The following is a 22,024-nucleotide window of genomic DNA, read 5'->3' on the forward strand; positions in this document are numbered from 1 at the left end:
CTGCTGCCTGCCAGGCCCAGGCCCAGGCCCAGGCTGCTCCATGCAGGGTTCATTTTGTTTGAGTTGTAGTCTTTGAATGATTGATTGAAATATTTATTAACAGTTTGCAGAATTACAAGAAGTACATTTCAAGCACAAACTCAATACAAAGACTAGAAAGGGAGTCTACCAACGCGCCTCAAGCCTGAAACGGGATTCAGAATTTACAGGGGCCAGTTTCGAATTGCAGCCGTCCGTAGGTGCCCTTTGAGTGCGGTTTTGAAGGAGTCAAGGGGTTGTTCACATGTCTTAATGACTGTTGGTAGGGCGTTCCACATTTTGGTGGCAGAGGAGCGAAAATAATTTAGTCCCTTGTTTGTGCCGAATCTGGGTTGTACTGGGTTTGTTGCACTCCCTCTGGTGTTGTGGGTGTGGACTTCGTTTACATTAAGGAAGTATCTAGACAGGTACATGGGTATCTTGGTGGTGTATCGAATCTTGCGGACAAGACCCATTGCAAGATGCTGTACTCTGTCGTCGACCCTAAGCCATCCCAGCCTGTCAAAGTGGGCAGGGGTGAGGGGGTTATGAGCAGTAACTCACTGATAACCCACTGCTCTAGACTACATTCTACTGCTAACCCACTGCTCTAGACTACAGTCTACTGCTAACCCACTGCTCTAGACTACAGTCTACTGCTAACCCACTGCTCTAGACTACAGTCTACTGCTAACCCACTGCTCTAGACTACAGTCTACTGCTAACCTACTGCTCTAGACTACAGTCTACTGCTAACCCACTGCTCTAGACTACAGTCTACTGCTAACCCACTGCTCTAGACTACATTCTACTGCTAACCCACTGCTCTAGACTACAGTCTACTGCTAACCCACTGCTCTAGACTACAGTCTACTGCTAACCCACTGCTCTAGACTACAGTCTACTGCTAACCCACTGCTCTAGACTACAGTCTACTGCTAACCCACTGCTCTAGACTACATTCTACTGCTAACCCACTGCTCTAGACTACAGTCTACTGCTAACCCACTGCTCTAGACTACAGTCTACTGCTAACCCACTGCTCTAGACTACAGTCTACCGCTAACCCACTGCTCTAGACTACATTCTACCGCTAACCCACTGCTCTAGACTACATTCTACTGCTAACCCACTGCTCTAGACTACAGTCTACTGCTAACCCACTGCTCTAGACTACAGTCTACCGCTAACCCACTGCTCTAGACTACATTCTACTGCTAACCCACTGCTCTAGACTACAGTCTACTGCTAACCCACTGCTCTAGACTACATTCTACCGCTAACCCACTGCTCTAGACTACATTCTACTGCTAACCCACTGCTCTAGACTACAGTCTACCGCTAACCCACTGCTCTAGACTACAGTCTACCGCTAACCCACTGCTCTAGACTACATTCTACTGCTAACCCACTGCTCTAGACTACAGTCTACTGCTAACCCACTGCTCTAGACTACAGTCTACTGCTAACCCACTGCTCTAGACTACAGTCTACCGCTAACCCACTGCTCTAGACTACAGTCTACTGCTAACCCACTGCTCTAGACTACAGTCTACTGCTAACCTACTGCTCTAGACTACAGTCTACTGCTAACCCACTGCTCTAGACTACAGTCTACTGCTAAGTTCTAACCCACTGCTCTAGACTACAGTCTACTGCTAACCCACTGCTCTAGACTACAGTCTACTGCTAACCCACTGCTCTAGACTACAGTCTACTGCTAACCCACTGCTCTAGACTATTGTCTTGTCCCTCCTGGCTTCCTAAGTTGTGGAATATGACCTGTGACCTTCGACCTTATAGTTATAGGACCACAGACAAAAACACCTCTTCAGACTCCAGCCGCTGTCTCACCCCCTAGCAATGCTCATTCCATGTACCGTATCACCTCTCTAGAAGCTGTCTCACCCCCTAGCAATGCTCATTCCATGTAGCGTATCACCTCTCTAGAAGCTGTCTCACCCCCTAGCAATGCTCATTCCATGTACTGCATCACCTCTCTAGAAGCTGTCTCACCCCCTAGCAATGCTCATTCCATGTACCGCATCACCTCTCTAGAAGCTGTCTCACCCCCTAGCAATGCTCATTCCATGTACCGCATCACCTCTCTAGAAGCTGTCTTCATTATTGATATCAAACGGGATCGCTGTTTTCCATGGTTCCGACAAAACGCCCGATGTACGGAGGTCTTTTCTGATTATCCGGTGATCCCGATTGGAACATTTGGCGGTTTCTAGAGCAAGGATGGCTTCATTTTAGCTCGCTAGAATTGACGCTAATATTTTCGCATCTAAAATGGACGCCACCCAAAACGGACGTGCATCACACTAAAGCCAAGTAGATCCGGGTCGGGGGAAATTAAAATCCTGGAGATATACGAGGTGAATTATTTCATGAATCCTGATTGGGATTTGGCCGGATGTCTGTAAGCCAGAATAGTTGTAAAAGTGTAAATGATGACTTGTGATGGTAGGGAGGCAGATTGTCTGTGTCTGTAGCAGAATGAGGAGACACAGGGAGCGCACACACACACACACACACACACACACACACACACACACACACACACACACACACACACACACACACACACACACACACACACACACACACAGGGTACAGGGGAGAGAGAGGGTACTAAACACCTTCCAAAAGAAACACAGCAGGAGAGAGAGAGAGAGAGAGAGAGAGAGAGGGAGGGGGGGGGGGGGGAGAGCGGAAGGGGATGTGGCTAAAAGCCCGATAGAGAGAAAAAATGCAGAGAGGACACACACACACACACACACACACACACACACACACACACACACACACACACACACACATGCACACGCACACAGACATCCAGCAGTCTCCTAGTCTGTTGATGCCTATCAGCAGTGCAGTTCTGAGCAGCTGGAGAACGTCATAAAGAATGGAAATACAGAGAGGAGAAGTCATTTATCTTCAGGGCACATTTCACTGGACTATACAGTACGCACGCAGCCACGCACGCACGCACGCACGCAGCCACGCACGCATGTGCGCACACATACACACGCACACACACATTCCCCCTCTCTCTCTCTCTGTCTCTCTCTTTCATATCATTGTGATTTGGAGAGTTCTCTCTGAGTGAAGGAAAGTCTCTCTGTCTGACAAGGGGAAGGTGGTTCCACATAATGTGCAGGGAAATGATTTGTGTTTAATGCTTGCGATGGCTATCCATCTATACTGTAGGAGAGAGAGAGAGAGAGAGAGAGACTTTACAAAGACGCTCTTAATCCAGAGCGATTTACAGTAAGCAAGGACAACACACGGTAACACATCAAATACATAGAAATAGTCACCAAGAATCATAAGCAAGCTAAGGACCTAACACTCTAGTAGAATATCTGTACAGTGAAGCTATGTGTATACACTATAGAGTGCTATGTCTACATAAAACGCTATCTAAATTACATAAGTAAGAGAGAGAAAGAGAGAAAGGTGGAGAGAGAGATAGAGAGAGAGTGTCACTGGAGAGTGTCGTGGTTAAGGGTTGAAACACTCTAAGGCGGTTGGGGACCACCCCACCTGATGACCTCTTTTCCATTTTCTTTAATCCATTAGCAGTGGATTATATAATCGTCGATCTTTGATGCATTTACAAACTGAACATCCCTGCATGTTGTGTTTGGGCAACCACTGACTTCCAGGAAAGTCTGGATGGCAACCGAGGAAGGTCGAAACGGCTGACCTCCAGGGAAAGACTGGCGGGGCAACCGGGGTCAGCAACCCCTGTTTCAGCGCTCGCAAGGAGGACGACGACCTAGAGAGAGAAGAGGGCACCAAGCAAACTATACAGATCGTACAAATGAGCAGTACTCCCAGAGTCTCCCTAGAGGAGGGATATGGAAGAGAGACTCGAATATAATAAGACAGATTCAACGACGACAACGAGGACAGTGACACAGAGAAGGCTCAAACGAACCACCTCGACTCAAATATACGTGAGGCACAAGTGTGGACAAGTATGGACGCATGCACACCGCACAGACGACCAGTCTGGTGAAACGTATAGCTAGGAGGACCCCAGTATAGGCAGGAAGCAAACCATGGTCCATAGTCCGCGCCCTGGAGGGGTGCCCTGGGCGCGGCGTTTGCTGGGGTGAGGTCGGCGCTGGTTGGCTGCATATAGTATACTTGGATGCGATTGCCCTGTTGGCCGGGTGTGGCTGATGCAAGGTGGTCCAAATTAGCATAGCACAACAGAGGTGTTTCTGAAGCTTTATATAAGGAGTCGGTGATTTAAAATGTCTCTATCATTCAGACAAACAGCTCAGACGTCCCATTCATTAAATCACCCCCACCACCACCACCGCCCGCCCTTAATCCTCCCTAAACCTGCCCCCGCGGTAAACACACAAATCCTCAGTGTTATAGTAACTCTGAGAGCGTATACCGATGTAACCTAAACGGACGCTTTAGTTTATATACGGGTCCGTTTGGTATACATGTCTGTGTCGCGCTCTGAAGAGTTTAAACCGGCGGCGCTGAAGCCTTCATTTCTGGTTTTACGGACCTGCGGTTTAAAACAAAGCCCTGACACGTATAGAGACGAACGTTGGGACATGGTTATATCCGTCTGCGCCCCCGGGGAGGGTGTCTGCACTCTGCACTCTGCAGTGACCCCACCCTGGCTGGCTGCGACCCCTCTCCGTGTTTACAGGCTGGATTAGGGTTAGGGTTTGTGTGATTAGTGACACGGTCCTAATCTGTGTGCGGGTAATCTATGGTCGTGTACACAATAATGTATTGTTTCTGTAAGTAAGTCCTCTTACTGTCTGGGGCACATTGTCTTGATGTCAAAGTAGGACGCACGCACGCACGCACGCACGCACGCATGCAGCATATTTGTATTCCATTGCAGGGTTTCTCAAAGTGGGTGCTGTGACGCAAGTCCTAGGGATGCCACAGAATACTTTGATAATATTTGGAATTTATCAATATTATATCCCTTCAGTTTGACCCACTTATACTTCATGACCCAATATACCAATATACTTCATGACCCAATATACTACTTATAAAATGGACCTGTGTTGCACTGTACTTAACATGGTGCTCGTCCCTATCCGATCAAGATAGGGGCGAGCATATATTATGTTTACGCCTTTACGTTTGGTGATCATCTCGTTTTGTGCTTTATTAAAAAGATCGATTGGGTGTGAAAATAGGCAGCACGGCCATGCAGGGCACGCAACACACTGTGAATATAATTGTATCAAGGTCGCTCGTTATTTTTGAGAGAGAGAGAGAGAGAGAGAGAGAGAGAGAGAGAGACTGTTGAACACACACACACACACACACACACACACACACACACACACACACACACACACACACACACACGCACACGCACACGCACACACACACACGCACAGACACACAAAGCAGTACACAGAGAGGGGGGAGGGGACATTGCATTTATCAACTTTTCTGAGTTGCACGCCTCACGAGGCTATATTGGATGTCTTTGTGCTTCGTCTTTGCACAATCACAATGCCCGTAGGCCTATAGGCCCACATTGTGTAAGAGCTGAGCTACAGGCTGACAACGTGTCCCAGCTGTGGTCTTGTACATCGCATAATGTTTAAATGCACGAGCAGGACGACACCATCGTGCGACGAAAGACAATCCAGGCTTGAGTTATTGAACTTTTCGCAGTCGTCGTCATCATGGCATGGCATTAAATATATTCCGGGCACTGTAGGCTACCAGAGAATAAATACTACTGTAGATTGATTCCAGCTTGCTCATCAATGCAAACTGCATCGACGTTTTGGAATAGGCAAGTTATATAAAGGTTTAAGGGGATAGGATAGATATGGACATTATAGTGATAATTATTGTGAGTTCCACTCGCTGCTACGTACTGTACAGATCCAGATGCATGTATAGGCCGGTCTATATCAGTGATCATGATCAACTCGGGGACGGTTCAGATTGGATCTTTGAACACTCACAGATCAGGGCGATCATCATCATCACTGCTGCTGCTGCTCCACGTTTTTTTTTTTTGTGGATTTCAGATCTGCAAAATGCATGAAAAAAACGCGCTCTATGTGAAAACTCCCCGGAAGATAACGTTCCCTTGGCTCGCCTTGGACATGAGCTAAGTTTGAATTAGTGTACAACTTGTTTAGCCCTTCACTTTTTGGATTCATTGTGCAGAAAAGGGTAAGAAGCGTGTATTGTGGAAACGTGCGCCGTTTCTGAACCGCGGTGGGAGGGGCTCAGGATGTGACCTCATCTCGGAGCTACAGAATGAGCGTAGGGAGAGGGCACATTATGGGGCTAAGTGTATACATGAGTCAATTATCTTCGGAATGGTTTTTAAATCGCATTGAGCATTTTCATTCTGATTTAAAGGTATATTCAGTGATTTCACTTAATTCAAATATCACTTATTTTTTTGTTTTGTTGTGATAATCCTCCCTACTATAGAGTGTGCTGGCCATATAAGGAGTTCCTCCCTGTCCCCAGTTAACCCCTGGGGGTCAAAAAACCTTAGGTTTCGTTTTTGACTCTCTATCCTGATTGGACGAAAGGCTGGGTCCCACAGCCAAAAACGAAACCTAAGGTTTTTTGAGTGAAATCACTGAATATACCTTTAAGTTTTTGTAGGTGTTTACATGACAACTTTTATTCAGAATTAATAATCCGGTCAGTTACATCGGAATGGTTTTTAAATCGCCCCATTTTTTCATGATTATTAGTGAGGACCTGTTATATGAAGATAGGTTGAAAAGTGGTGAAGTGGTTCTTTAAAAGTGCCATGTTTTCATTTGCTTGAGGGTCAGTGTGACATGACAACATAAAGTTTAATTATAAAATATATATATTTCCAAAGATTCTTCATAATACGTCAACTTTACTTTTTCTTCTTCACATCCAGGATGTAATGAACTAATTAAGGAGCAATAATTTGCATGTGACCCAGACTCCCTTCCCAGTCAGTCAGGAGTTTGAATTAATGTCGAATTATGTGCAGGATGTAATTTGTTTGTGAGGGGACTTAATTACAAATATTCTTTGTTTGAATATTTGATTTGAACCCATTTTGGGCGGGAACCCCTTTTGGTGTTTTAAAGCATTTAATATGTTATACTTTAGCTATTGAAAAATAGCAGATCTACAAGGTAGGTCTGTTATTTTTGAAAAATCGTGAAAGTGTGGTGCAAATCTTTGAATATATATTCTTTCAGAGTTTCAGTTTTAAACTCAAATCTTTGCTTCTGGTGGGTCCCTCCCTGGAACAACACATTTTCAGATGGGGGTCGGCGGCATATTACATATCATTTTTGGGGTCCTTGACATGAAATATCGAGAACCACTGATATAGAAACATGAGGTTTTTTAGGCCTGAAATGGTTTAAAAGAAAAAAACCTCTCTCTCATACTTATGCCAGTGTGCAAAATGTACTTAAAGTACTAAAAGTAAAAGTACTCATTGCAGAATGTCCCATTTCACAAGTTCAAAATGTGTACAAAGTCTATTGAAAATAGCAGATCTACAAGCTCACAATGCGTCGCGTTGCGACGCATTGTGAGCTTGTAGATCGGCTATTTTCAAATCGCCAAAGTAACTACTTTTTCAAATAATTGTAGTGAAGTAAAAGTATTTTTTTTGGCTCTGAGATGTAGTGGAGTAAGTAAAAGTACTGGAAATTGGAAATACTCAAGTAAAGTACAAATACCTCAAAACTGTACTTAAGTACAGTATACCTACGTACAAGTACTTAGTTACTTTCCACCACTGCCTAGTAGTGGTGGAAAGTAACTGTAGTGGAGCCTCTCTGAAATGAGACACTGCATCTTCAAGGGGCCTTTCATTGAATTATGACCGGATTAGATGTGTAGGCCTATACATATACTATACTGTGCATGTCAAAATCATGTTATTTTACATTATTCTCATGTATCCAGCTGGCCATTTACCAAAATATACATTCTGTTTTTTACATTTTGGGGGGAAGCAAATGTAATGTTGAGCTCTCCTCTCTCTTGTCCTTTTTGTTATTAAACGTTACTGCCATCTAGTGTTAGAAAGATGTCACCACATGTTCTACTGAATTACTGTACATCTACTGTACATTCTCTTACTGCCTCCTAGTGGTGAATAATGGATTTTAATTTAAACAGGAAAAAGCCAGAGACTTGTGTAGGAGAGACAGACAGTAGGACAGCTGAGAGTGAGACAGTGTAGGAGAGACAGACAGAAAGTAGGAGAGTTGAAAGGGAGACAGTGTAGGAGAGACAGACAGTAGGACAGCTGAGAGAGAGACAGACAGACAGACACAGGTAGCGTGCGTGCGTGCGTGCGTGCATGCGTGCGTGCGTGCATGCGTGCGCGCAGCTAGGACAAGGTGTTCAGTGTTGTAGAATGTATGAATGATTCTTTGACTTCACACAAACGCTCTTTCATCAAACACTCAAACTAAATAACTTAATTTGACTTATTTATTCATCAAAAAAAAAATGCAACAGTAACAGTAACTCATACAAAATGTTTATCTATGGACCCAATATTCAGCAGATTAACTTAATTATAAGGACACAGCCACCCATCTGATCCTTCATACTGCAGTGGGACTCCACCTCACCACCTGTGTGTCTACTATCAGAATGTATAGTGCTTATAAAGCCCCAAATAAAGGGCTTTCTATTCCTGAAAAGTTGCAATGCGATAATAATTTTAATAATTAAAAAATCCAAATTTCTTTAAAAAAAAACGGCATAACGATGATGTCACTGGTGGACGGGTTTCTGAACTGCCCACAGCCCTCCTATGAGACAGCTAGACTGAGTAGAAAACAATTGTGGCATTTTTACCATGAACATTAGTGAGGACCAATAATATGAAGATAGGTTGAAAAGTAGTGAAGTGGTCCTTAAACAAAAAACAAAAACAAAACAAAAACACACTTTACACCTACACTTACTGTACTTTAGTCTCTAGCTTGACAAACGGACTAGTATACTCTCGATCGATTATGTACACTTGTGTGATATTTATTCATTTTTGTTCACTATTTTGGTAGCCTGAGCTAACGTGTTAGGTTTCTGGTCTAGAGGGGCGGGTCGTGGCTGAGATTTGCGCACGCCCTGATTGGATCTCATCGATCTGTCCGTCACCCCCGGCCCCTCCTCTCCCCCCTAGTGCAGCACTACGTCACATCATTTGGAGCGACGCCCACCCGGAAGGGTTGACTCCCACTTTTAGACCAGAGCGGCCAATGCGTTCCTCCAGGCTTTCAATTTTTGCACCAACAAAAATGAAAGCCTGGTACCGAGGCTACTATTTTGGTGTCAGCATGTAGGTACAGGTTGTGTCTGAATAATCCCGTATGGGAATACTAAAGTATTCAATATGAAACCCTAGAGACCAGGACCGGTTTTGAGTGTTTGTTCAGTAACAGGTGTAACCTCCATAGTAATCATTGCATAGACAGTCTTTAGCAGTGATTACCATCAGAATCACTGGTGGAAAGTAACCCACGACATTTACTCAAACACTGTACTGGAGTTTTAGGTTTTTGAGTGGTGCTAGCGCCACTTATATACACAGCAATGTGCGTCTGTCTGTCTGTCCGAGCACGGAAATTGCAAACTACTTTTTCCACCAATACTTAACACCTTCAAATGTTCTGTACTATGTTACTATTTTTCTATTATTTCAAACTCGTCTCCCGTCTCAGAAATGTTTGGTTTGGAACTTTGGTTTCAAAGCCTCCTCGTTGCCATAGCAACCATTATAATCCAGGGTGCTTAGTGTGGGCGTGGTGTTTGTTTTCATCAAATGACACAAAACTACATGAAGGCATTGCTGTATACCTCATTATCCCACCTACGCACACACACACACAGCACACACACACACACACACACACACCGCACACACGCACGCACGCACGCACGCACACACGCACGCACGCACGCACACACGCACACATGCACGCACACACGCATGGACCGGCTGGTTCTTCACTTGTAAAGATCATAGGGGGAAGCCGATCCTTGATTCCACAGATTTTCTGGCAACTGGTGCACTTGAACTCCTGTCCTGCATGCGGTCGAGGTCTGGGTGGGTTTGTCACCGCTTTCGACGAGTACAAGTACCGAAGTTCACCGTATTGTGATGTGTTGTGAACTTGTAGATCTGCTATTTTAGAAAAGTATATATCGGGCTGAAGAGTTTCATGTATAGTATTATTTTAGCTGATGAATGGGTTTTTCAACTGGTGAGCCAAATGAGATCGGCATATAATATTACACTAATTGCAAATATGTTTTTGGGGTAAATGTTTATCCCCAAAATCAAAAGTTTTTTAATTTGACATTTGAGATTTCTTTTTTTCCCTTCTTTTTTAGCTTAATTTGGGCTTTTTAGGTCAGTATTAGCCAGACTCCAATGCTAATTATTGTAGTGCAATGTTTGTCTCCGAGATGTAATGGCGTAGAAGTAGTAGAAATACTCCAGTAAAGAAAAGATACCTCAGAATTGTACTCATAAGTAGCCTAACGGTACGCGAGTAAAACTTTCCATCCACTGCTTAATAACGGCGCAGCATACAGTACATCAATGTGTTACAATGAGACGTTCTACCTCAGCTATGATATTAACACACACACACACACACACACACACACACACACACACACACACACACACACGTTAGTCATGGAAACTAGTGATCGGAGCTGTTTGCTCAGGAGCACACGCACGCACGCGCACACGCGTCAGACAGACAGACAGACAGTGTATCCCGTGGTTGGGTGTGGTCTTGGGTGACAGCTATTTGGGTGCGGCTCTTAGGGTATATAAACCAGATTTCTTTTGGCATGTATTTAAAAAAAAAAGAAAAGAAAAAAGGAAGAAAAAAAAAAGTTTTCAAACTAAAAGTCACAAAGTTCTATACAAACTAAATAAAAATAAATAAACAATACCTCCGTTCCAGGTGAAAGATGAGAAACCTGAAATTATACCCTGTTGGGCGGTAGGCTACACACACACACACACACACACACACACACACACACACACACACACACACACACACACACACACACACACACACACACACAGAGGTGTGGTGTGTGTGTGTTGTGTTTATTGTATATATACACCACGCCTCTCCCACACACAGTCACTCTCTCACAGGAAACATCGGTGTGTGTGTGTGTGTTGCTCTGAGGTAAGATCACTCTCCTTTCAGAACAGAATATAGGCTACAATAACGTAGCAAAAACCTCAAAGTGTTGATTTGTCTCTAGAAATGGTTAAGTAAAAGGAACAGTGGCACGGACGGTACACCGTGGAGAGTAGAGTTAAAGTCATTCGTATAGGCTGTGACATTCCAGGAGTTGTAGAGAGAGAGAGAGGAAAATACATGTTTGTGGAAATGGTTTTTCCTGTTTTGCTCGGGCGACACTAGACAAACAAGAAGGTCCAACAACTGACAGATGGATTATATATGTCTATATTCTGTCTGTCTGTCTGTCTGTCTGTCTGTCTGTCTGTCTGTCTGTCTGTCTGTCTGTCTGTCTGTCTGTCTGTCTGTCTGTCTCGTCTCTTTGCACCAGTTAGGCAGTCTGGCTGAATGTATTATTCATGTGACTCCGTCCTAATTATCATTTTAAGAATAAAACAGGAGTTAAGAGGATGCATGTCGGAACAAGACCTAGAAAAATGAATTTTACACTTTCGTTTTCAAGTATGGCTACCGGAAACCCCATCTGAAAAGAGTTTGAGAGAAGGAGAGAGAGAGAGCAGATTTGTCAAAAAATAAGATGGGGCTTAAATGTGTACGTCATTTTGCTGGGGGCCCCGCTGACCTCCCCTCAATGACCCCACTTTGAGAACCACTGGGTTAGAGTTCTGGAATAGGTGTTTTCTCTGGACTTCCCATTATAAGTACTTAATAAGGCTTAGAGCCACAGATAATTCGGAATGCTGCTACCATAGAATTCGACGTAATATTACGTCTGTTTTTGTCCATACTCTTTTCATTTAGTCTCTTTCTGACCTGAGATCAGATTTATACGAGGTTTCCGCCGGACACACACTGGTCTGATGAACCCATTCTGACCTGAGATTCTTTTAGATCAGATTCTAAAAATGTCAGTCACTCTTCGATTTTTCAAAAATAGCAGACCTACAAGCTCGTATCGCGCCACTCGGTGGCGCGATATGAGCTTGTAGATCTGCTATTTTTAAATAGCTAAAGCATAACATGATGCTGACACCAAAATGGGTGCACGGTCAGAATGGGTTAGTCTCTTTCTGATAGAGCACTTTAGTATTGCGTCTGCGTATGTGAGGTGTGTGCGCTATACAAATGAACTTGCCTTGCTTTGTCCATGAGGTGTGTGAGGCGTGTGACCTGTCAGGACTTGCCTCTCTGACTCAGATGGTTGTTTATTCAAACTGTGTGTACAGTACATACATTCATACCGCTTGTAATTTAAAAATCCGGGAGGGGATTTCCTACTAAACTAAACGTTTTCCCTGCATGCGCACACGAGACCAATGGCATTTAATGGATCTAAATTACGCATGCACTGTAGTACTACTACCACGTCTACCACTAATGCTAATGTAAATACGACTAGTCTAGAAGAACTCTGACCACGGCTGTCAAGTGTTTTGAGCATAAAAGGAGTTGCGTTTCATTCTAACTCTGTTTAACCTCTGTCTTGTTTTCAGATCGAAACGTGCCAAACATGAATGTGAGTTCTGCTTCTGTCACTGTCACCTCCCATGCAGTAGGTGTCACTGTGTTCACAGTGGCAGCTTACTTTGAGCGCCTGATGAGTTCTTTTCATTTTCGTATTTTTGGACACACACACACACACACACACACACACACACGCACACGCACACGCACACGCACACGCACACGCACACACACTTAAAGTAACATGATTCCCATCCAGGGCAGGGTTGAATAGACTTTAATATTTGAGGATAACACCTCCATATTTTATTACATTCCATCAACATGACAATGTCAATGGTCTCACCTATACGCTGTCTGTCTGTCTGTCTGTCTGTCTGTCTGTCTGTCTGTCTGTCTGTCTGTCTGTCTGTCTGTCTGTCTGTCTGTCTCACCAGCTGGCTGATGCTCTAGGTGGTAGTGATAATAACCAGGCACCAGGGGGTGCTGTTTGGCCAGGAGGAAACGCCCAGCCTCAGTGGCCAGGTTCAAACATTTAACATATTTTATTTTTCACATTTTAACAAGAACTTCTTGAACAAGTGTTTCAGGATACAGATCATGGGTACAGGAAGCATGATCGGCTCCTCAATGTGTGACGACTGCCAATTATCACAGACACTGAACAGAATTTAGCCAATGTATGCCTTTATAGCTCTCATTCCTGCAATCTGCAGGCCTCTCACAACTGATTTATTACAGAGGACTCCAAATATGAACACAAGCTGTTTTTACATTTGTAACCAAGCTATATAATAGCATCCTTAAGACCTCCTTGATAAAGAATGCCTCTTCCAGAATGTGGTCAAATGTACATGCCACTTCCAAAATGGTCACTACTAGTCTCGTGTTGCCAGACTGTTGCCTCTCGCAATTTTCAAATGCTTCCGTTATACAGTCTGGAGCAACGGAAGCTCTGATCATGAGTAAAATATAAATGCTTCCGTCATACAGTCTGGAGCAACGGAAGCTCTGATCATGAGTAAAATATAAATGCTTCCGTCATACAGTCTGGAGCTACGGAAGCTCTGATCATGAGTCAAATATAAATGCTTCCGTCATACAGTCTGGAGCAACGGAAGCTCTGATCATGAGTAAAATATAAATGCTTCTGTCATACAGTCTGGAGCAACGGAAGCTCTGATCATGAGTAAAATATAAAGCGGAGCCTCCACCCCACTTCCGTTTTGTCTTTACAGTCGCGCAAGTTTATCCCAATAGAAATCATCTTGGAAATAAAATAATAAAATGGAAATATATTTTTAAATACATTTTCGTGATCGGAAATGGCGGCTTCCTTACTCGGATTTCGGGAGCTGTAGTTCCAGACTCTATATAGCATTCAGCAGCTGTAGTTCCAGACTCTATATAGCATTCAGGAGCTGTAGTTCCAGACTCTATATAGCATTCAGGAGGTGTAGTTCCAGACTCTATATAGCATTCAGGAGGTGTAGTTCCAGACTCTATATAGCATTCAGGAGGTGTAGTTCCAGACTCTATATAACATTCAGGAAGTGTAGTTCCAGACTCTATATAGCATTCAGCAGCTGTAGTTCCAGACTCTATATAGCATTCAGGAGGTGTAGTTCCAGACTCTATATAGCATTCAGGAGGTGTAGTTCCAGACTCTATATAGCATTCAGGAGGTGTAGTTCCAGACTCTATATAGCATTCAGGAGGTGTAGTTCCAGACTCTATATAGCATTCAGGAGGTGTAGTTCCAGACTCTATATAACATTCAGGAAGTGTAGTTCCAGACTCTATATAGCATTCAGCAGCTGTAGTTCCAGACTCTATATAGCATTCAGGAGGTGTAGTTCCAGACTCTATATAGCATTCAGGAGGTGTAGTTCCAGACTCTATATAGCATTCAGGAGGTGTAGTTCCAGACTCTATATAACATTCAGGAAGTGTAGTTCCAGACTCTATATAGCATTCAGCAGCTGTAGTTCCAGACTCTATATAGCATTCAGGAGGTGTAGTTCCAGACTCTATATAACATTCAGGAGGTGTAGTTCCAGACTCTATATAGCATTCAGGAGGTGTAGTTCCAGACTCTATATAGCAGCGGTTCCCAACGTGGGGTCCGCGGACCCCTAGGGGTACGCGACGCATAGCCAGGGGGTACCCTGGGGTGCCTCCCCAAGTGCCACCCCAGTGTCTTCCCTGCAGTGTCTGCCCAGTGCCTCCCCAGTGTCTGCCCAGTGGCTCCCCAATGTCTCCCCAGTGGCTGCAGTTTCTCCCCAGTGCCTTCCCAGTGCCTCCTGCAGTGTCCCCTCAGTGCTTCCCCAGTGCCTCCCCAGTGCCTCCCCAGTGTCCCCCTGAGTGCCTCCCCAGTGTCCCCCCAGTGCCTCCCCAGTGTCCCCCTGAGTGCCTCCCCAGTGTCTCCCCAGTGTCTCCCCAGTGCCTCCCCAGTGCCTCCCCAGTGCCTCCCCAGTGTCTCCCCAGTGCCTCCCCAGTGTCTCCCCAGTGTCCCCTCAGTGCCTCCCCAGTGTCCCCCTGAGTGCCTCCCCATGCTCCCCAGTGTCCCCCTGAGTGCCTCCCCATGCTCCCCAGTGTCTCCCCAGTGCCTCCCCAGTGCCTCCCCAGTGTCTCCCCAGTGTCTCCCCAGTGCCTTCCCAGTGCCTCCCCAGTGTCCCCCTGAGTGCCTCCCCAGTGACCAGCCGAGTGCCTCCCCAGTGCCTACCCAGTGTCCCCCTGAGTGCCTCCCCATGCTCCCCAGTGTCTCCCCAGTGTCTCCCCAGTGCCTCCCCAGTGCCTTCCCAGTGCCTCCCCAGTGTCCCCTCAGTGCCTTCCCAGTGCCTCCCCAGTGTCCCCTCAGTGCCTTCCCAGTGCCTCCCCAGTGTCCACTCAGTGCCTCCCCAGTGTCCCCCTGAGTGCCTCCCCAGTGTCCCCCCCGAGTGCCTCCCCAGTGTCCCCCTGAGTGCCTCCCTGAGTGCCTCCCGAGTGTCTCCCCAGTGTCTCCCCAGTGCCTCCCCAGTGCCTGCCCAGTGTCCCCCCAGTGTCTCCAATAGCAATACAAGAGCAATAATACAAATCAATCTTAATTTATTAATCTTATTCATTAATTATTTAATCAAATTAACACTGCTTGTGGTTGTAAATATATTGTTATCTGTGTTGCGAGGATGAGGGGGTACCTGGAAAAATATCTACCGCAAAAGGGGTACCTGGTCCAAAAAAGGTTGGGAACCCCTGCTATATAGCATTCAGGAGGTGTAGTTCCAGACTCTATATAGCATTCAGGAGGTGTAGTTCCAGACTCTATATAGCATTCAGGAAGTGTAGTTCCAGACTCTATATAGCATTCCGGAGGTGTAGTTCCAGACTCTATATAGCATTCAGAGATTGTGGAATAGTTGTCTGGCTTCGCGAGACTATACTTCTCTACTAACACTGCTGCCTTCTAGGAGGTCAACCTGCTAACCCGACATGGCCTGGAGGTCAAGCTGGAGGTCAGCCACAGTGGCCAGGAGGCCCCACCTGTCCAAACCCCACCTGGCCCGGTCAGCCCGGCCAGCCCGGCGCCACCCCCGGAGGATGGCCTAGTCAGCCCGGCCAACCCAGTGCCCCTGGAGGATGGCCTGGTCAGCCCGGCCAGCCCAGTGCCCCTGGAGGATGGCCTAGTCAGCCCGGCCAGCCCAGTGCCCCTGGAGGATGGCCCAGTCAGCCCGGCCAGCCCAATGCCCCTGGAGGTTGGCCCGGTCCTGCTCCCGGACAAGGCCCAGTGCCAGTCGTCCCCACTGCCCCTCAAAAAAGCTTGGTAGGAGCTGTTTGGCGAGTGTGCATGTCTGCGTATACATGCCGTTTTAAATTAATTATTTTTTTTACTGTTTACTAACATTTTAAGTATGTGATAAGTGTAGTGATAAGTATAGTTACTTAAAGTATATACAGTTCAAGGTTTTAAAGAAGAAATACAGTTTAATCATGTTACTTCAGGCTTATAATGACCTTAGGTTTGTTTCTGACATGCAGGCAATTCCTTATGAACACGCCCTGAGGAACGGAGTGTACGACAAACTACTGATCACCATCTGTGGAAACATCAAACCCAACCCTGACAGGTGTGTGTGTGTGTGTGTGTGTGTGTGTGTGTGTGTGTGTGTGTGTGTGTGTGTGTGTGTGTGTGTGTGTGTGTGTGTGTGTGTGTGTGTGTGTGCGTGTGCGTGTGCGTGCATGCGCGCGCGCGCGCGCGCACATCTTCATACAGACTTGTTTGACAGAACCATCATCACTACTGAATTAATATGTTCCGTTTGTTTACACATGATCTTTGGATGTTGGATTCATGTTAATGTGAACTTATTGATCTGCTATTTTCGGTGAATGTTCCCCCACAAGTGGTTTATGTAAAAAAACAAAACTTTCATATCACACAAAGAGTTGGTGGCCCCTGTAGAAAGGGTTCCTGACCCCCTGTTGTGTATCGTGTGTGTGTGTGTGCATGCGTGTGTGTGTGCGTGCATGCGTGTGTGTGTGCCTCCAGGTGCTCGCTGAACTTCCTGACTGCGAACGGAGACATCCCGCTCCACTTCAACCCTCGTTTTAAAGAGGACGGCAGCAGAAGGGTGATCGTTCGTAACAGCTGCACGGCGGGGAGGTGGGCCCAAGAGGAGAGAGAAGGCTGCACTTTCCCCTTCGCTGCTGGACAGGCGTTTGAGGTGAGACTTTTCTAATCTACAGCACTGCTTCTCAACCATGCAGGGGTTCCCTGAGGACCCATTTACGGGGTCCATTTCGTTCCATTTGCACACTCGGGAGTTAAACGAACACTGAGGGTTTCACAGTGTAGATGTCCAGAGATGAACATTGTATACAAATGAGGGTCCATGGCCTATAATGCTATAAGTCCATAGCCTCCCTGCCCCCGAACAACACACGGGACAATTCACCCTTTGTCAAGTCAACATGGTTGTGTTGTGCCCCTCTTCGCACCCATTGGTTGCCGTTTCGTGGTTGGACAAAAATCCTTTCTCTCCATCCACTACCATTGAAATGACCAGTTTTTCAGTTGCTTCCGTATTGATATTCTGTGCATTCAATTCTTATTTTAAACTTTGTGTCAGTGAAAAGGAACATCACAGGTGCAGCATATGGTGACTGGGCCTATCATGTTTGGCTTTAGTTTTTTCAAAAAAAAAAAAAGGTTTTAACCAAATTCAACATAAACAAGGCAGAAAGAGCCCGCTGGTTAGTCAGTCAGGGACAAATCAGAAGGATGACAAATGGTGAATTGCCTTCGTATAGAGTATTTGCTCGACAGCGGCCGGCATGACCACGGCGGATTCAAACCCACAACCTCTGCCGTGGTGGGCTGCCCGTGCCACCCCAGCGCCCGGTTGGTATGTCGGGGCGTACTGTACTACAGTACTGTACTGTACTACAGTACTGTACTGTACTGCTCTTTCTTCATTCTAAAGCATTTTCCAAAAAGTGCCCATGTGTTATTTGTGTGCTGTGTTTTCAAACTTTTCATGGTGTGTGTGTGTGCACTGTCTTTGTGTCCTATCAGATTAAGGTCATGTGCACCAGCCAGGAGTTTAAAGTTGCCGTGAATGGCTCTCATCTGTTGGCGTTCAAGCACCGCATGCACAACCTGCAGTCCATCACGCGCCTGTGCGTGACTGGTGACCTGACGCTCCGCTCTGTGACCGACACCAAACTGACTTGATGACCTCACTCTAGTGCCCCGACCGATATATCGGCCCACCGCTACAGAGCGTCGCAGTCCTGCCCCCGACGACAGGCCCGGAAGAGAATTCCCCCGTTCATTTTCCCCATAAGACTTTTCAAAAAGTATTTATTTAAAGACGCTTACGCCGCGGACAAAGCCAACTCGTGACAAATCGTGACAATAAACACATTGTTTTGGGCCGATCAGATAATTAGAAAGAAGGGGGGAAAAGGGCAGGGTACAACACTGCCACGAGCCGAGTTGGCTTTGTCTGCGGCGTAAACGTCTTTAAATAAATACTTTTTGAAAACTCTATAAGGAAAATGAACGGGGAATTCTCTTCCAGGGCCCTTGTCGTCATGAAAGGGGACTGCGATGCTCTATATATCGACCACCGACATCATCTGGCCTCATTTGGCACATCGGGTCATATGGTATCGGTGACATTTCTGACGATATGCATCGGTATTACATACAGATGTAACTCGTCTCTTGTTTGGAAGTTCTTTTGAAATTCAGCCTATTTTGTCTGTGACAAACTGTCATGCCAATGGTGCTGGTAGCAGTGTAGTGTGTCTGTGTCACTCAAAACTACTCTTTAAAAAGTGAATAAATATATGTAAGTCTTCAATAAAGTCATTGGTTTAAATAAAGCATCTGTCTGTACTACTGTTACTGTACCCTTTACATAATCATAATGGATAACATTCTTTGCACAATCCACGCAGAAAAAAAGGCATGTTTTCATTCCAGCTCATCGGTTGCATATCGGTTATTGGTGATTGTCCCCTCTCTAAAACTGGTTATCAGTGATTGTCCCCTCTCTAAAACTGGTTATCGGTGATTGTCCCCTCTCTAAAACTGGTTATCGGTGATTGTCCCCTCTCTAAAACTGGTTATCGGTGATTGTCCCCTCTCTAAAACTGGTTATCGGTGATTGTCCCCTCTCTAAAACTGGTTATCGGTGATTGTCCCCTCTCTAAAACTGGTTATCGGTGATTGTCCCCTCTCTAAAACTGGTTATCGGTGATTGTCCCCTCTATAACTGGTTATCGGTGATTGTCCCCTCTCTAAAACTGGTTATCGGTGATTGTCCCCTCTCTAAAACTGGTTATCGGTGATTGTCCCCTCTCTAAAACTGGTTATCGGTGATACTGGTTACCCAGCTAACATGTCCATCTCGGCCCAATTGGGTTTTTACATGGGCTATGGGCATGGGTTCCGTGGGCCGTGGCCCGTGCACCCAGTTTTCACAAAGGGCCCATCCGTGTTAGCCCATATGGGCTTACGTGGGTTTCTAACTGGATCTTAGGTGGTATCCAAATGGGCCATTTTATTTCAGAACCATGTGTGCCACCTGTGTTTGCCTATATGGGTTTGAACTGGGATCTGATTGGGCCTTAAGTGGGTACCAGCTGGGCAAATTATATGTGACCCATGTAGGCCACACTTGTGTCCGCCCTCATTGTCTTCCGTCCTGTTTCTGTTGTCACCTGCTGTCGATTGTTCATTCCTACGGATAGGATGCAGTGCGCCACATTGGCGGTGTTTCCAGTTTTCTGTAGTAGTTTCTTCAAGTGTTCAAACTTTATGACTGGATAGCACTCGATCTGTAGAGTCCTACATTACTATCTCCTACGATCAAGGGTTAGGGTTAGGGTACTGTAGCATGCTGTTTTTCATCATTTTTGAGGACGAAAATCACTCTGACACCATGGACTGTAGCCCATGGTCTGGAAGTGATTTTGTCTTTTTTCAAATCCTCGTTTTTAATCGTTTTTGACCATGGATTATAGCCGGGTTAGGGTTAGGTTCCACAGGCTAATAAAGTGTAAATTCGGGGGTCCTTGACAAGAAAAGGTTTGGGAACCACTGTTGTAGAGGGTCTATAGCAGTGTTTCTCAACCTATGTACCGCGGCACTTTACTGTGCCTTTGAAATCTCCAGGTGTGCCTCGAGATTTTGACCAAAAGTAACACTAGCCCTCCCCCGAAAGCGATAGATAGGCGTCCTATTGTTGCGTCGTTGTTGTTGTCACACGTCTAAATAGACATGCGAAAACAACATGACGACGGAACAATAGACTCTTCACTCTTAACGACCATCGGCCATAGAAATGTTAATCGCCTGGCAACTTTACTGTATAAATGGGGCACAGCACAGACATTTCGCTCCCCTCCAGAAAGACACCACCAGAACCCGACAGCAGCACACACAGCGCCGCCGAGTCACCTCCACCTGACGACGGCACAGCAACAACAGCAACAACGGCGGCTACAACGCAACGCCTACAAAGAAAGCCCCTGCCAGACTGTTCCGGCGTACCGCGATGATTACATGAAGTTTGGATTCACGTTTACTGGGGATAAAACGTACCCGATTCAGCTGTGTATAGTTTGTGGATTCAAGCTTGCAAACAGCGCATGGTTCCGAGTAAACTGAAGCGCCACCTTCATACCAATCATGATGAACTCGCTACGAAGGACAAACACTTTTTCGTGAGCTTGAAAGAAAAAAAGGAGAAAGACACAACGAAGCAGGCAAGTCTCTTGATACTTGAAAGAATATCCAGCCATCACAGCCAGCGCAATGGCAGTGCTGCTCCCCTTTTCCACAACCTACCTGTGAGCTTAGCTTTTCAAGCCTGACTTGAAAATGAAGAGCTCCGTGTCTGTTTGTCCATCATCCAGCCAGGATAAAAACTCTTTGTTCAGGAAAACAAGCTCAAGGTTCACACTAAGACAGAACTTGTCAAAAATATTTACTTTTCTTTTTATCAATAGTTTTTTACGATTTTCTTTGTACAAAAGTGCTCAAGTTTAAGACCATTGTATTGTGGCAAAAGATTTTTGTTCTTGTTTTTACAACTCCTTTTTTTTAATTTAGAAGTATTACTTTGCATTGACAAATTGAACATGTGTGTGCTACATTTTGTATGAGTTTTCAAAAATAAATTGGTGAAACTGAGGCACTGTCTCTGTCCTTTTCTTTCTCTTTAAAGTAATTTGACGAGTGCTGTCATGTGTGTTTTTAAAAGTATATTGGGTTCATATATATATATATATATATATATATATATATATATATCATATATTATATATTATATATACAGTATATACACACACCATATATCTAGGTGTGCCCCGAGATTTTTAGGCTATGAAAAGTGTGCCCCGGGACAAAAAAGGTTGAGAGACACTGGTCTATAGAATAGATAGATGTTGATAGTATTAAGTTAGTGACTTTGACAGTGTACAAATGGAACCGGTTTTCAGCAGGTCAAATGAGGTACAGAAAACCGTATGACTCCCAGGCTGATCTCACTGGGGGAAAACGGTATGAGTTTATTTGTTTAAGAACTAACAATACATTGAAAAATATATTCTGGATGTGACACTTACAAGCCGAAATAGCGCAGTTGGTAGAGCATTAGACTGAATATCTAAAGGTCCCTGGTTCAATCCAGGCCTTCGGCAGTTGAAATTCTATGACTCTTAGGCTGATCTCACTGGAAAACTAGATGAACAAGACCAATTTCAGGAGAACAAAACAAACAGAAAAGCAGTGTGAATTGTCTGGAACCAGTGGC

The 22,024-nt window shown here is 45.2% G+C and overlaps 1 protein-coding gene across 2 annotated transcripts; it reads left to right on the forward strand.

The window, feature by feature from the left end:
- The first annotated feature begins 11,149 nt into the window (after positions 1-11,149).
- Positions 11,150-19,101, forward strand: lgals3b (lectin, galactoside binding soluble 3b). 2 transcript variants are annotated; one of them, XM_083792316.1, is made up of 7 exons: positions 11,150-11,237; positions 12,749-12,771; positions 13,157-13,244; positions 16,169-16,521; positions 16,737-16,825; positions 17,248-17,422; positions 18,274-19,101. In XM_083792316.1, the coding sequence occupies exons 2-7, from the start codon at positions 12,766-12,768 to the stop codon at positions 18,430-18,432; spliced, it is 870 nt and encodes a 289-aa protein (XP_083648442.1). In that variant the 5' UTR covers positions 11,150-11,237; positions 12,749-12,765; the 3' UTR covers positions 18,433-19,101. The 2 variants fall into 2 exon arrangements, with proteins under 2 accessions (XP_083648442.1, XP_083648443.1); XM_083792317.1 differs by having other exon boundaries at positions 11,210-11,226.
- Positions 19,102-22,024: the final 2,923 nt, after the last annotated feature.

This window comes from Protomyctophum parallelum (assembly GCF_964188405.1).
Source record: "Protomyctophum parallelum genome assembly, chromosome: 20".
NCBI lineage: Eukaryota > Metazoa > Chordata > Actinopteri > Myctophiformes > Myctophidae > Protomyctophum > Protomyctophum parallelum.

Coding starts and splice junctions, on each gene's coding strand:
- lgals3b (XM_083792316.1), top strand. Junction 16,522..16,736: donor CTGCCCCTCAAAAAAGCTTG/GTAGGAGCTGTT, acceptor TCTGACATGCAG/GCAATTCCTTATGAACACGC. Junction 17,423..18,273: donor CTGCTGGACAGGCGTTTGAG/GTGAGACTTTTC, acceptor GTGTCCTATCAG/ATTAAGGTCATGTGCACCAG.